General features: G+C 50.9%; 1 protein-coding gene across 7 annotated transcripts; it reads right to left on the reverse strand.

Annotated features, from left to right (window-relative positions):
- Positions 1–211: 211 nt before the first annotated feature.
- LOC130149311 (translin-associated factor X-interacting protein 1-like) lies at positions 212–12,978 on the reverse strand. 7 transcript variants are annotated; one of them, XR_008821861.1, is made up of 9 exons: positions 12,808–12,978; positions 11,943–11,990; positions 11,009–11,184; positions 10,355–10,486; positions 8,874–8,980; positions 6,068–7,716; positions 5,195–5,242; positions 2,382–2,445; positions 212–1,712 (listed from the first exon to the last, which is right to left on the reverse strand). XR_008821861.1 is itself a non-coding variant. In XM_056338842.1 (5 exons), the coding sequence occupies exons 3-5, from the start codon at positions 10,412–10,414 to the stop codon at positions 7,497–7,499; spliced, it is 387 nt and encodes a 128-aa protein (XP_056194817.1). In that variant the 5' UTR covers positions 10,415–10,486; positions 11,009–11,184; positions 12,808–12,970; the 3' UTR covers positions 7,470–7,496. The 7 variants fall into 7 exon arrangements, 2 of the variants coding, with proteins under 2 accessions (XP_056194818.1, XP_056194817.1); XR_008821862.1 differs by lacking the exons at positions 11,943–11,990; positions 12,808–12,978 and adding an exon at positions 11,289–11,888; XR_008821863.1 differs by lacking the exons at positions 11,009–11,184; positions 11,943–11,990.
- Positions 12,979–13,193: the final 215 nt, after the last annotated feature.

Consider the following 13,193-nt stretch of genomic DNA (forward strand, 5'->3'; position numbering starts at 1 on the left):
CCAGGTGAGTGTTCGGCAGGTCAGCAGCTTCTAGCAGCATAGGAATTGTAGCTTGGTTAAGAGAGCTTATGTATAAGCCTAAGAATCAAGTTAATTTACCCCAGTGGTTGCCTGACTGACAAATAATTATAATTTAAGTAACAAACTTGGTGACTGAGGAAGAAGTTGGAAGAATCGGTTAAATAAGTACAGGTCAAGGTTTGCACACAACGGTGGGGAAAGGTAAGACTTTATTAATCTGGTAATTGGTATTTTAAGATCTGATCCACACTCTCAAAGCTCTGCTGTTCTCCCGTTGTCTTCTAAATGCTGCTGCTTTCTTGAAAAAAACTGGAAATGAACAGCAAAATGCTGCCCTCCTAGTACAAATTTGCATGTATAGGTTTAGGTGGGGGCCAGTACATTTGCAGGCATACCTGTCATTCTGAAGAATAAGGACACAATTAATTACTACTGTGTGGTTTAAAACTATATACTCACATTTTCACATCTTGCTGATCACTGTGTACCCTTGGGTGGTAACCACTTGTATCTGCTGGGTGGAAGGAGTTGGTTTTTTGTTTTTAACTGTACTGTGTATTCATGTTTGTGGGAGGAGAGGTGATCTGTTTTAGAGCTTTTGGACTGCTTACAGTCCAGACTGCGATGCTTCAGCAAGCCTGTCTGCTGTCTGCCAGTGTGGTGGAGGAGGGCCACAGAGCTGTATGACCTGCGGAGCTTTCGCTGCTGGTTGTTCTGATTAGGTAATATCCATGGCAGGGCAGTTTCCCATTCAGGTGGTGCAGTTAACATAACGCCCATGGCCAAAGCGTCCGGTGCTGCTGAGGAGGAGCGATCCAGTATCTCTGCCCAAGTGCTGTGAGTGCAGCAAGGCTGTTGGAAGGTGTGCTTGTGGCTGCAGGAGATGCTCCACATAGGTCAGTCACATGCCAGCTGAAAGAGTGGCTGTGTGAAGCCCAAGGTCCCTCTTGAGCAGGTTTGGCACCTGTTACTCTGCAGCAAAGCAGCCACGTGCAGTGAGCAAACGTTCCTGCAAGCAACAATTACTACTTTCTGTAATTATGACAGCTTCTTGCTGTCCAAATACCCAGTGCTGCTGGCAACCACGTTTGTAAATTCTAAGAAGTTTCTGTTTGGGTATGAGCATCCCACACTGGCCTTGGAGAGCAGTATGGGGCACTTTGTATTTAAGAGAAACAAAACCAATTTTGAGTCTTTCCTTTAATGATACAGGCCTATTCACCTCTAAATTACAGAAACAACGTATTTGGTTCTGATCTCTCGAGGAATCTTAATATTCCAACATACTGCGCCGTCAAGATCAACAAAGCAGTTTCCTACCATTTTGCCAGCGAGCAATAGGACTGTCTTGAGACGAAGTTTCCTCGAACAAAAACCGAAGAGATCTTCAAGACTCAGTCCAAACAGCTCCATCACCATTACATCGTAGTCCCCTTCAGCTCCACACCACTTAATTGTGGGAAAGCCCACTAGAAACAGTTTATTCAGTGTAACAATTTGATTTATATACAAATCTTCAAGGCTCCCCAGAGAGTCACAACTGTGATTTTTTGTACTCACAGGGAAGCTCAATATTTTATGCAACCTTCAGCCAAGGAAAAGGTGAAAAACTCACCACTGCTGAACACTTCATCATCTGTAAGCTGCCCATCCTTAGCATAAAGGACTCCAAATTTAAAATTCACTAGTCCCTGAGAAATAAAACCAAATATTATAGGATAAACAGGCAATCACACAAAAGACCTAAAATAATGTTTTCTCTAAGGACTTGTATATACATCTTTTGTGTACGTCCTACACATGGGAATATACACTTCATACCAGCTCCATTACATGCTCAAGTAGCAGATACCTAATACTTTACTTTTGATCACAGATTACGATTTTTTATGATATTACTAAGTTGGTCATCTATGAATATGATATATTATGCTGGCGCTTAAAATGATTTGCAATCTCAAATGTTGCACAGAAATACCACATTTTTTTACTGCAACAAGCAATTGATATCAAAGTCGTTCTACGTCACCAAGTGAGTGCTAGGAGTGAAAAGTTTACATTTACCTCTTGCTCTTCAAGAGCCAATAAATCCTGTAAACAAAACAGTATCTTTAGCACACCGGTACTGAAGATAGCATAAACCCCCCTGTAACATACTCGTATATTTGTTTAATTTCAAAGTAGCCAGTTCAACTGATAAAGACAGCTTCTTTTATAACTGTAACCCTGCTCCTCATTATTATCCTGCTACAGAAAGAAACAAACCACTAGCATTTATAGGTAACAACTTACTTTTCCAGAAAATAATAAAAAGCCACAACCAAAAAAAAAAAAAAAAAAAAAAAGTCATCACCTCCTACCTTCTGTATCTCAGGATGAAAAGTTTCCCTCTGGCTCTTCCCAAATTTGTCACGACTCACAGCACTGAAATGCAAATGAAATACTGCTTTATAGGAGAGCAAGTATACATTGCAACATTAAACCGCTAACTGGCTGTAGTTAGAACTGATTTCAACAAGAGTTGTTCAAAGAGCCTTGCTTATGTGGAATTTTTTGTGGAAGAGCCATTTATTTTCCACAATACTAACCCCTAAGACTCCCTAAACTTCTTTTGGATTTTAAAAACAGAAAGAAGTAGGACCCTGCATGGAGATCAGGTTTAAGTGTACTGTATTTACTTATAAAGCACAGAATTTTATTCCATCATCCTTCACTTTGGCTTTATACATAATCGTTGTGAGCATTTTAGGAAGACTCAATAACCTATTCTATTTCATAAGCTTCTCTTCTATCTCTTTTAAAAGAATTCAAGGCATGTCAAATGAAAAACGAGCCGTTCAGCATCAAGTTAACACCCCAAAGAGCCACAAGCAAGATCGACTGCCTCAATCAACAGAAATACCTAATTTATATAATTTCTTCCTAACTCATGTTTCTACATGGCTATTATTTTTGCCCATTTTTTCCCCTAGCATTAATTTCTGGAGGTGCGCAGCATGCCACAGAGTGCCAAATGCAGTCTGTCTGAGGCACACTGAGCTGACACGGAGGTCACATCTGATGCAGCACCTTTCCATCATCATTGCTTATGCTATGTCACCACGCAGACAGGATTTCCTGTAGTTCCCTTTGAAAGCAATTAAAATGCTAAAATTAGTTTACAAAAAAGCAGGTTTATCGTATAACTGAAATTCTTTGATATAGTTGGTGTTAGAGGAAAATGCCAGATCAGTGCTACTGTAGGCTGTACACCTCAGCTTTGTCCCCTGTATAGCCCAAACCAGGACTGCAAGCGAGTTCAGCTGATAGATGCTAGACAATAAAAGTTTAATATTAAATAAGATTATGCCTGACAGTTCAAAGGAGCTTTTTAGAACAGGAGACCCTGACCTTTAGAAGGCTGAAACGATGGAGATTGTCTACTGTGATTACTCAGAACTGGGACGTACTGTCTACTGTGATTACTCAGAACTGGGACGTATGGAATCTGAAGCAATCATCCTTGAAAGAAGAAGCAAAATAGCGAAGTGATCAAGATACGGAACAACTTGTGCAGCCGACTGTCAAGATAGGAACTGATAGAAGATTTATTGTGGAATCAAGAGATTACGTAATGTTTAGGTAGATACTATAAATATGTGACTGAAAATCTTGTAAGCTTGTCAGTCTCTGCGGAGGTGACCCAATGCTGCTGGACCGATTAAAACATGCAAACCTAGAGTAACCCATAAGAGTTTGAGTCTCTTCTTTTACAGTCGGTACCTAGACTCACGCTGGCTGTGAACATGGTGAAATGGCAAAGGACTATCAGCCAGGCCCAAGGGAAGGCTCAAAGGCTGTAAAAGCTAAAGAATAGTCAGGGAAGGGATTTTAGTCCAAGCCCAAGCGGGCAAAAGGAGATGACGTTAGTCCTGCTGCCTGCAGGTGTGTGGGAAAATCACCTTGAGGTGGGAGGAATTCGAGAAAATTGCATCCTAACAGAAGCATAGTATTACGGAAAGCTTTTTTTAGGGTAGAATACAGCTACGGCCTTCAGGATGGTTGGCACGCACACAGTCTGTATCACCACAGTTCCCTAAGCAGCAGCTCAGCGCACGCGGATAGCGGTGACGGAGGACGCGCTTAAGGCAAAAAGCCAAAAGCAAACCCCTCAAAGCCCAGAACCATTCTCATGAACCCAGGAGTTAAGCCTAAAATTGGTTGAAAGCTGCCTCCTACCTGTTCCCCCCGCCACCTTTCCCCCTCCAATGTCAGCACATTTCCTCGCGATCCCTTTTCGCAAACAAAAGATGGATGCCTGTGGTATCAGCTTGGTATCAAAGCACCACGATGCGCTTGCTGGCTACATGCTCTCTTAGAAGGCTGATAGCTTCTCCGCACACAACAGCCGAGGCTTCCAGTGTCTCTGGCCTTCCCATGCCCTGTTAAACGTGAGGAAGGCAAAGACCGATAACATCTTGAGGGGGTCAGGAGGAAGTCAAGATGCACTACATTCAGAGCACAACGCGTTACCCAAAGGAATTACCACGACAGAACAAGAGGCAGGAACGATCGGTAGACAAGCAGATAACATGAACAGCAGTAACACCCAGTCAGACTTGCAGGACTTCCAGTTACTTCATCCCGCAACTTTGTATTGAATTTAGTTAAAAGGTATTCAGATTCTTAACGCTCATTCTGCTTTTATAACTGCTAGAGAAAGGTTAACACGTGACCTTGGCATTACAGTCAGAATTCAAGTACAAAATTCACGGCAAAGCTGTGCCTTGTCAAGTGACTTCCAAAGCAGGCTCTGGAGCCTTTCAACAAGACAGTCAAATCTGGAGTCCCAAGGGAACTCTGTGCCAGCTCCATCAGTACATCTGAGCTCTCTGACAAGTACACCACCATACAGAAATGTAAGTGGGTTTATACCTCAGGCTCATTAACAATCTAGAAAAACAATACTGCCCGACCGGACGTGCTGGTTTAAGCACCCAGCAGGCCTGGCTGCGTAACCACAAGGCACCACCAATTCCTCCCTGGCTGTTGCCCAAGCCGCAGCGCAGCACTCGGAAGCAGCGGGCACATGGAGCCTCGTGGGCCCTCGGCGAGTACAAAAGTTATCCCTTCGTAGTCAGCAGTCCGACTCACAAGCACAAGGCACACGGGGAAAAGTAACATCTAGACTGACCTTCAGTTTAGCTCCCCTTGATTTGTCAACGTACAATTCTCAATGAACCTAGATACAAACAAAAAACAAATGAGCCCCGTTTCACTGGGAAGCAAATCAAAAGGCCTCTTCCCCTCGGCTGCTCTGGCCCAGGAGCTGACTGTCACGACACAGGACCAGCGAGACACCTGAGCTCCTGCCTCCCAACCCTCCCCAGTAGCTAAGCGCTTGCTGTTTGTAATACTTTTTAGAGAAATCAACAATGGGGAGGGGGGGGGGGGGGGGGGCGGAGTCCGCCGCCGGCTTTCTTTTCCTTCTTTTGCCCGCTCGCAGGGGCGGGAAGAGGCTCCTGAGCCACCCCCCTGCGACAGCGTTACAGCAGACCCCAAGGCAGCCTCTGCGGCCCGCGGGGGCCGGCAGCCCCAGCCGGCTGCCACGGCTCAGGCCAGCGGCTGGGGGAAAGACAAAGCCCCGCGCAGAGCTGCGGCGGCTGCAGCGGCTGCCCGGGCAGCCCGGAGGCGGCGGAGGGGGGCGGCAGAGCGCCGCGGGCCGACCCCTCTCCCGGGCAGCCCGCCGCCACGAGGGAGCACCGGGGCCGCCCCACCGCCGCTACTCGCCGCCTCGCTGAGGTAGCGGCGCAGCTCCGAGACAAAAAAAAAACAAACCACAACCAAAAAAATGCAGCCCCGTGAGGAGCCCGCTGACCACCGTCACTGCCGGGGAGACGAGAACCGGCGGCAGCCCCGCCGGTCCCGGGCCGCGCCGCCCGCCTGCCTCAGCCCGCCCGCCGCCGGCACCAGGCGCTCCCTGCCGCGGCCGAGCGCCGGGCCGCCACATCCCCCCGACTCGGCCGCTGCCCGCCGGCCCCCGCCCGCCCTCAGCCCGAGCGCTCACCCAGCGCGCCGCCGCACGTCCCGGCCCGAAAGCCTTCCAGGCTCCCGGCGAAGGCTCCGCACCTCCACGGCCGCTCCAGCGCGCCGCGCGGGCCGGAAATGAACCCACCTTCCGGGGCCGTACGCGTAGCCCATACGTACGAGGCCGGAAGTCCCGCCCCTTTGGCGTCAAGCCATTTCTGCGCATGCGCTGCCCGGTTGGTGGAGCGCTGCTGCCATCTAGCAAAATATAACTGGGTACTGCAGCCGGCCCTGTTGGTGGAGCGCTGCTGCCATCTAGCGAAATATAATTGGGTACTGCAGCCGCCCGGTTGGTGGAGGTCCTTTCCTGCTATTTTGTGACTTGTGTTGGAAGTGCCTGGCACCAGGTTCGAGTATTAAGGCAGAAAGCCCCAGGGCCTCGTACCTCTGGGTGGTACATGCTGTGTCACACCAGCTATGGTGCCTTCCCGCTTTACAAATGCAATCAGTTTTGGCAAGTTTACAAAACTAGTGCTTTATCAGGAAGGTGTCTTTGGATTTCAGCTTACCCCTTTCTACTTTTCATATGCCTACATCGCAAGAAAAAGAAAGGGTTTTGCTTCTCAGGTTTGCTCCAGTTACTCGGCAATTCAGGCATGACCACAGCAGAGCTGTTTTCCTACAGTCTTTTTTGTTTCCAGAATCCTCCCTCCCCTCCCTAGAGAGGGCTATGTGCAGGGCAAAGCGGACACTATGAGTAGGGACGACCGAGTAAAGTTACCAAAGGGCACGTGGTGCCTTCCTCGAAGCAAGGGACTGATTTCAGTTTTTCTATGCTTGGATGACTTTTGCAGCTCAGAGTTTGGTTAAATCTACTCGTGGGGCAGCACTTGAACATCTGTTGAGTGATTTCATACTGGACAACAGCAGCCACACCAAGACAAAAGTCTCCTCGGGGACAGACACGATAGCAGACTTCGTGTGGGCTGACCTCACCTTTTGCTTGCAACCGGCACCTTATTTTGCAAAGGAATCTTTGAAACCCTCTTTCTTTGAGACAAGGGACTGTAAGGGCCAAGGGCCAAAGCAGCCACGCTGCAGCCTGGAGCCTGACGGTGGCTTCTCAGGTTCCAGCAATGGCTGTGGAGCACAGCTCTTGTGTCACCAAGCAGAGCGCCTGACACCCTGAAGTGCCTCGGCGCCCCGGGGGTGTGAAGCCTCTGTCTGGGGATCAGGCAGCCTCCCACCACAGGTCTTGCTGAGCTAAAATGACTCTGCAGAGGCTGTAAAATTGTCTCGGAGTGCTGTGCTGCTTAAGATGAAAGTGCTTCCGATAGCTCAAGCTAGCCCACCGTCTCACCTCTTACGAGCTGTACCTCCATATGCAATGGGAAGAAGTATTTAACGCAGTAACTCCAACTCTCGGCTTGGCACCCAAACCCGTAGATCAAACAGTCCATTTATTCTTATTATTGGAAGTCTCCTTCCTCCCCTCCAAAGCCTGTCGCGCTTCCCTCCCTGGGCGAGGGCCCTACTCGTCTCGCATATCCAGCAAGCAGCCTCTCGAGTGCAGTTTCCACAGGCACATCTTCTTGATCTGGCAGGCCAACGTAGGTATCTAGCGTCTGATCGTCGATACCGGGATCAGTCGCACAGAAAGCAGTCTTCAGATCATCTGCCTTCCCCTCTCTGTTCCAAAACAACACAGTCACCATTACGTTGTGGTATGTGAAAAGAACATTTACTTACTTGTGTCACACTGAGAATCCATGTTGCCCGAAATGCAGAGCAGAGATGTCTTTTGATACAGTCATCTCTGCCTCTACTAGTATCCCGTTGTTAAACACATGTGCAATAAAGACTGGTGAATGCTAAACGTCAAACTGAACGGAAGTTAAGAAATCTTAGATTCATGATAACCTGGGAAGACCTTAATTTCACTCTATTGTGCATTGATATCCCTTATTACAGAACTGTACTTCTTGCTGATTCAGTGCCCACGTTGGACAGGATTTCACTTCACAGGCACCTGCCCACCTCTGGCGTTCTCCTCGGTGCTCGGTGTGGCACCAGACTTTTTTTCAATGCAGTAATTGCCTCTTGTTTTGAGGTGGAATTATTTCTCAGATTTGCACCAGTTGTCAGTCCTATTTGCTCTTCCCACTCCTCAGAACCAGTCTCTGAAGATGTACAGGATTTTACTGCTATTTTTGGACAGCTGAGGAGTGTGGATAACTGGCTAGCTGAAAAAGTTCACATAAACATAGTCTAGCTGGCTGGACAAAAATGCGTATCGCTCTCAGCTTATCTGAAGTAAAGCAAAAATACACTGTCTTTGGCTGTTCTTGTTACACAATAACAGGAAGATTTCGGTGGGAAAAGAATGTTGCAGGTGGGAACAGATAACTACAGAAGAGAAACTAGGGATGGGCTTGATATTTAGGCAACTCACCAATGAGCTTAACTTTTGTAATACGTATGAGCTAATTATAACAAGGCATAAAAGGTGACTGTAAGGTACAATAAACGAAGTCTGCTGATCACTCATATGGATTGACTGTGTCTTCCCTCCGTCGCGACAGAGGAGCACTGTACCGAAGGGGATTAGTGGTACAACTGATCTCTGCTCGCTGTCTGCCACGCCAAAGTTCTTTGGGTCGGGGACTGCTGCTCGCAGTGTTCCGCAGAGCCGGGCTCAGCCAGGTCTCGGCATTCACTGCAACGGGCACAGCTCTGTAGCACAGGGAGGCCTGCACTGGCCACGCACACTGCGTCCACTGCGGGGTTCCCTCTGCACGCGCGGTCCTGAGCTACTGTCCCCATCAGCCCCTTCCCCCCATACTTACAGTAGATCTCCCAGCTTGTTCTTCAGCTGGCTCAGATACTCCTGCTTCTCCCTGACATCCTGGCTCCGGGGCTTGGCCACGAAAGCTGCAGCGCTCCCCTCCTCCTCCTGAAAGAAATTACAGCTGTGTTAGCACCGAACATGTGTTCCGGTCTGCACAGGAGCTGCCTCTCAATGTGCACGAAAATAACGCGGCTCTCCTCGAAATGGAATTTCCATGTGAAAAGTGGAAATAGAGAGAAAGAATATGGGAAAAACTCCCATCACAGAAAAGGCACAAGCTTGCACTGCCATTGTCTGCAGAGGGCCTTCAGGTGTTAGAGCTTGTGGTGGGCACTCCAGCTTTGTTAGTCTGATAAACCTAGCTAGTCTCATAAAACTAATTTAATCCCTAATTTAATCCCATTCTCCTGAAAAGGAAAGAGCCAATCCAAGAACTAGTTGATGCAAGCAGGTACAGCACTGAAGACCTCATTGACAACTTATCCTTATTCAAAGAATTAAACTGACGTTACTTAAGTTTTAGGGATTAAAGTAGAGATTTAATTAAGGATTACATTTGTTTTAGGGATTTAGGGATTATATTAGGGATAGGTCATTTGTGTGGGTCTCGCAGTACTACAAAACACATCTGTCAGCACCTTTGCAACTTGTCTCGAGTGCTCCAGGGTGGAAAAAAAATGGGACTCTCTGAGAGGTTCTGCCCAACAAAACCAGAAAAGGAAAGATCTTCCTTGGAAATACCTTTCAGGAATGGCAGGGAAAACGGTTCAAGCTTCTGGAAAGGCTGAGGAAAAGATGTCGAAGGATCAAAGAAATGCTACTCTATCCCAGAGAGAACCTCTGGATACAGTCGTGCTTAGTATGACGTGAAGAATTCTTGCAACGCTTCCTTGTCCCTGTATCATTGCCTGCTTCCCCCATGTGCTGGGGTACGGTGCAATGGGACATTGTGAGTTGAATGAACTTCCTCATGCCACAAGAAGCAGTCATTCCTTACAATGTAGTCTTGCTACTTAGTCATTCTGGCGCTTGTCTGCATTAATCTCGTCAGCAGAGAAGTAACCCGGGAAAACCCAAATACTGCTCTGCTGGACACTTCCCGGTCACGGCCACCAGTAGCGGGGCGGGGAGAGGGGAGGAGGATGAGGCTTTTCAGCAGCAGGAAGCTGTTACTTTGGCTTGGCCATATAGCGCAGCATTAGCAGGGGCTCGAGCCCACTAGAAATACCTGCATGTCCGGTGGTTCACGTGGCATCATTGTAAAGTGTGGCTACTTCAGCTATGTCTTCAGTATGCTCACCGTTTCAGCTTTTCTAGTGCACCTGAGTTTCCCTGGCTTTAAAGTTTTCAGTGTTTACACTAAGAAGAAGGTGAATCTTGAAGACACCGGCCACAAAAGTAATTCTCCCACCTTCCTAATGGGTATTTATTACCAATTAATCTCAGTGGAAACAAGCAGTGAAGAAAGCTTCCACATACCCATGCAGGGAAGCCATTTCCCTCTCTTAGAGCTCCCGTTGCTGTTTCTTCCAGAAGCATATCCACCAGCTGACTGCTGGTCTTCCCCTCAGCCAGAGAACCCCACTGGTCAGCTCCGCCTGGAAATCACCTCTGCAACAGCAAAAAGACACCGAGCTGCTAGGAGAACGTGCCCACACATACTGGTTTTGTGTGAATCCCACTAGGAGCCTAAGGATAGATACAGATCTCCAGGCATGTGGTTGGTCTCCTAAGCTGTCTAAGGCAAAATGGAATACCCTGCAAGCACCTCTCAGGCCACTCCTAAAAGCCTAGGAGAAAATGGGGTGTTGCAGGTGGGCTTAGGGGTTGGGGTTAGGGGTGTGGGAAAATCACCCTGAGGTGGGGGGAACTCGAGAAAATTGCGTCCTAACGGAAGCATAATATTACGGAAAGCTTTTTTTAGGGTAGAATACAGCCCTAGCCTGGAGGACGGTTGGCACGCACACGGTCTGTATCACCACAGTTCCCTAAGCAGCAGCTCAGCGCACGCCGACAGCGGTGACGGAGGACGCGCTTAAGGCAAAAAGCCAAAAGCAAACCCCTCGAAGCCCAGAACTATTCTCAGGAACCCAGGAGTTAAGCCTAAAACCGGTTGAAAGAGCTGCCTCCTACCTGTTCCCCCGCCACCTTTCCCCCTCCAACGTCAGCACATTTCCTCACGATCCCTTTTCGCAAACAAAAGATGGATGCCTGTGGTATCAGCTCGGTACCGAAGCACCACGATGCGCTTGCCGGCTGCATGCTCTCTCACAAGGCTGACAGCTTCTCTGCACGCAACAGCCGAGGCCCTGTGAAAGGGGAGGAAGGCAAACACCGATAACATCTCGCAGGGGTCAGGAGGGAGTCGGGGTGCGCTGCAGTCAGAGCCCAACGCCTTCCCCAGAGGAATTACCAGGGCACAACAAGAGGCAGGAGCGATCGGCAGACAGGCAGGTAACACGCACGGCAGCGATACCCACAGCAGACTGGCAGGACGCTTCCAGCCGCTTCACCCCGCAGCTTTGTTTCGAATTTCGTTAAAAGGCAATCCGATTCTTAAGGCTCACTCTGCTTTGAAGAGCTGCTGGAGAAAGGCTAACACGTGGCATTGGCGTTACCGTCGGAATTCCGGCGTAAAAATCACGGCAAAGCCGTGCCTTGTCAAGCGGCTTCCCAAGCAGGCTCTGGAGCCTTTCCACGAGACGGTCAAAGCCGGAGTCCCGCGGGAACCCTGTGCCAGCTCCGTCAGTACGGCCGAGCTCTCCGACAAAGCGCACCGCCGTACGGAAACGTAAAGCGGGTTTATACCTCGGGCTCCTTTACAGCCTCGGAAAACAATACTGCCCGGCCGGACGCGCTGCTTTAAGCGCCTAGCAGGCCTGGCTGCGTTACCACGAGGGACCGACAATTCCTCCCCGGCCGTTGCCCGAGCCACAGCGCAGCACTCGGAAGCGGCGGGCACACGGAGCCTCGCGGGCCCTCGGCGGGTACAAAAGGGATCCCTCCGTAGTCAGCAGTCCGACTCGCAAGCACGAGGCACGCGAGGCGAAGTAACATCTCGACCGACCTTCGGTTCCGCTCCCCTTGATTTGTCAATGTACAATTCCAGACGAACCTAGGGACAAACGAAAAACAAAAGACCCCGGTTTCGCGGGGAAGCAAACCAAAAGGCCTCTTCCCCTCGGCTGCTCCGGCCCCGGAGCTGACTGTCACGACACAAGATCAGCCAGACACCTGAGCTGCTGCTGCCTCCCAGCCCTCCCCGGCAGTTAAACGTCTTGCGGAGAAAGCAGCAGTCGGGGGCGACGGCTGGGGATTCCGCTGCCGGCTGCCTTTTCTTGCTCTGGCCCGCTCGCAGGGGCGGGAAGAGGCTCCTGAGCCACCCCCCCCCCCCCCCCGCGACAGCGTTACCGCAGGCCCCGAGGCAGCCTCTCTGCGGCCCGCGGGGGCCGGCAGCCCCAGCCGGCTGCCACGGCTCAGGCCAGCGGCTGGGGGAAAGACAAAGCCCCGCGCAGGGCTGCGGCGGCTGCCCGGGCAGCCCGCAGGCGGCGGCGGGTGGGCGGCGGGGCGGCGCGGGCCGACCCCTCTCCCGGGCCCCGCCGCCACAAGCGAGCACCGGGGCTGCCCCGCCGCCGCTCCTCGCCGAGGTAGCGGCGCGGCTCCGAGAGAAAAAAAAAAAAAAAAAACAAAAAAAAAACAACCACCCACCCAGAAAAGGGCAGCCCCGTGAGGAGCCCGCTGGCCACCGTCCCTGCCGGGGAGACGAGAACCGGCGGCAGCCCCGCCGGTCCCGGGCCGGGCCGCCCGCCTGCCTCAGCCCGCCCGCCGCCGGCACCAGGCGCTCCCTGCCGCGGCCGAGCGCCGGCCCTCCACATCCCCCCGATTCGGCCGCTGCCCGCCGGCCCCCGCCCGCCCTCAGCCCGAGCGCTCACCCAGCGCGACGCCGCACGTCCCGGCCCGAAACTCTTCCAGGCTCCCGGCGAAGGCTCCGCACCTCCACGGCCGCTCCAGCGCGCCGCGCGGGCCGGAAATGAACCCACCTTCCGGGGCCGTATGCGTAACCCATACGTACGAGGCCGGAAGTCCCGCCCCTTTGGCGTCAAGCCATTTCTGCGCATGCGCTGCCCGATTGTTGGAGCACTGCTGCCATCTAGCGAAATATATTTGGGTACTGCAGCCGGCCCTGTTGGTGGAGCGCTGCTGCCATCTAGCGAAATATAATTGGGTACTGCAGCCGCCCGGTTGGTGGAGCGCTGCTGCCACCTAGCGAAATTTAAATGGGTACTGCAGCCGGCCCGGTCGGTGGAGCGCTGCTGCC

The sequence above is a fragment of the Falco biarmicus genome, chromosome 4 (genome assembly GCF_023638135.1).
Source record: "Falco biarmicus isolate bFalBia1 chromosome 4, bFalBia1.pri, whole genome shotgun sequence".
Lineage (NCBI taxonomy): Eukaryota > Metazoa > Chordata > Aves > Falconiformes > Falconidae > Falco > Falco biarmicus.

Coding starts and splice junctions, on each gene's coding strand:
- LOC130149311 (XM_056338842.1), bottom strand. CDS start 10,414: ATGCTTCTGGAAGAAACAGCAACGGGAGCTCTAAGAGAGGGAAATGGC. Junction 8,981..10,354: donor GAAATGGCTTCCCTGCATGG/GTATGTGGAAGC, acceptor AATTTCTTTCAG/GAGGAGGAGGGGAGCGCTGC. Junction 7,717..8,873: donor AACAAGCTGGGAGATCTACT/GTAAGTATGGGG, acceptor GTTTTGGAACAG/AGAGGGGAAGGCAGATGATC.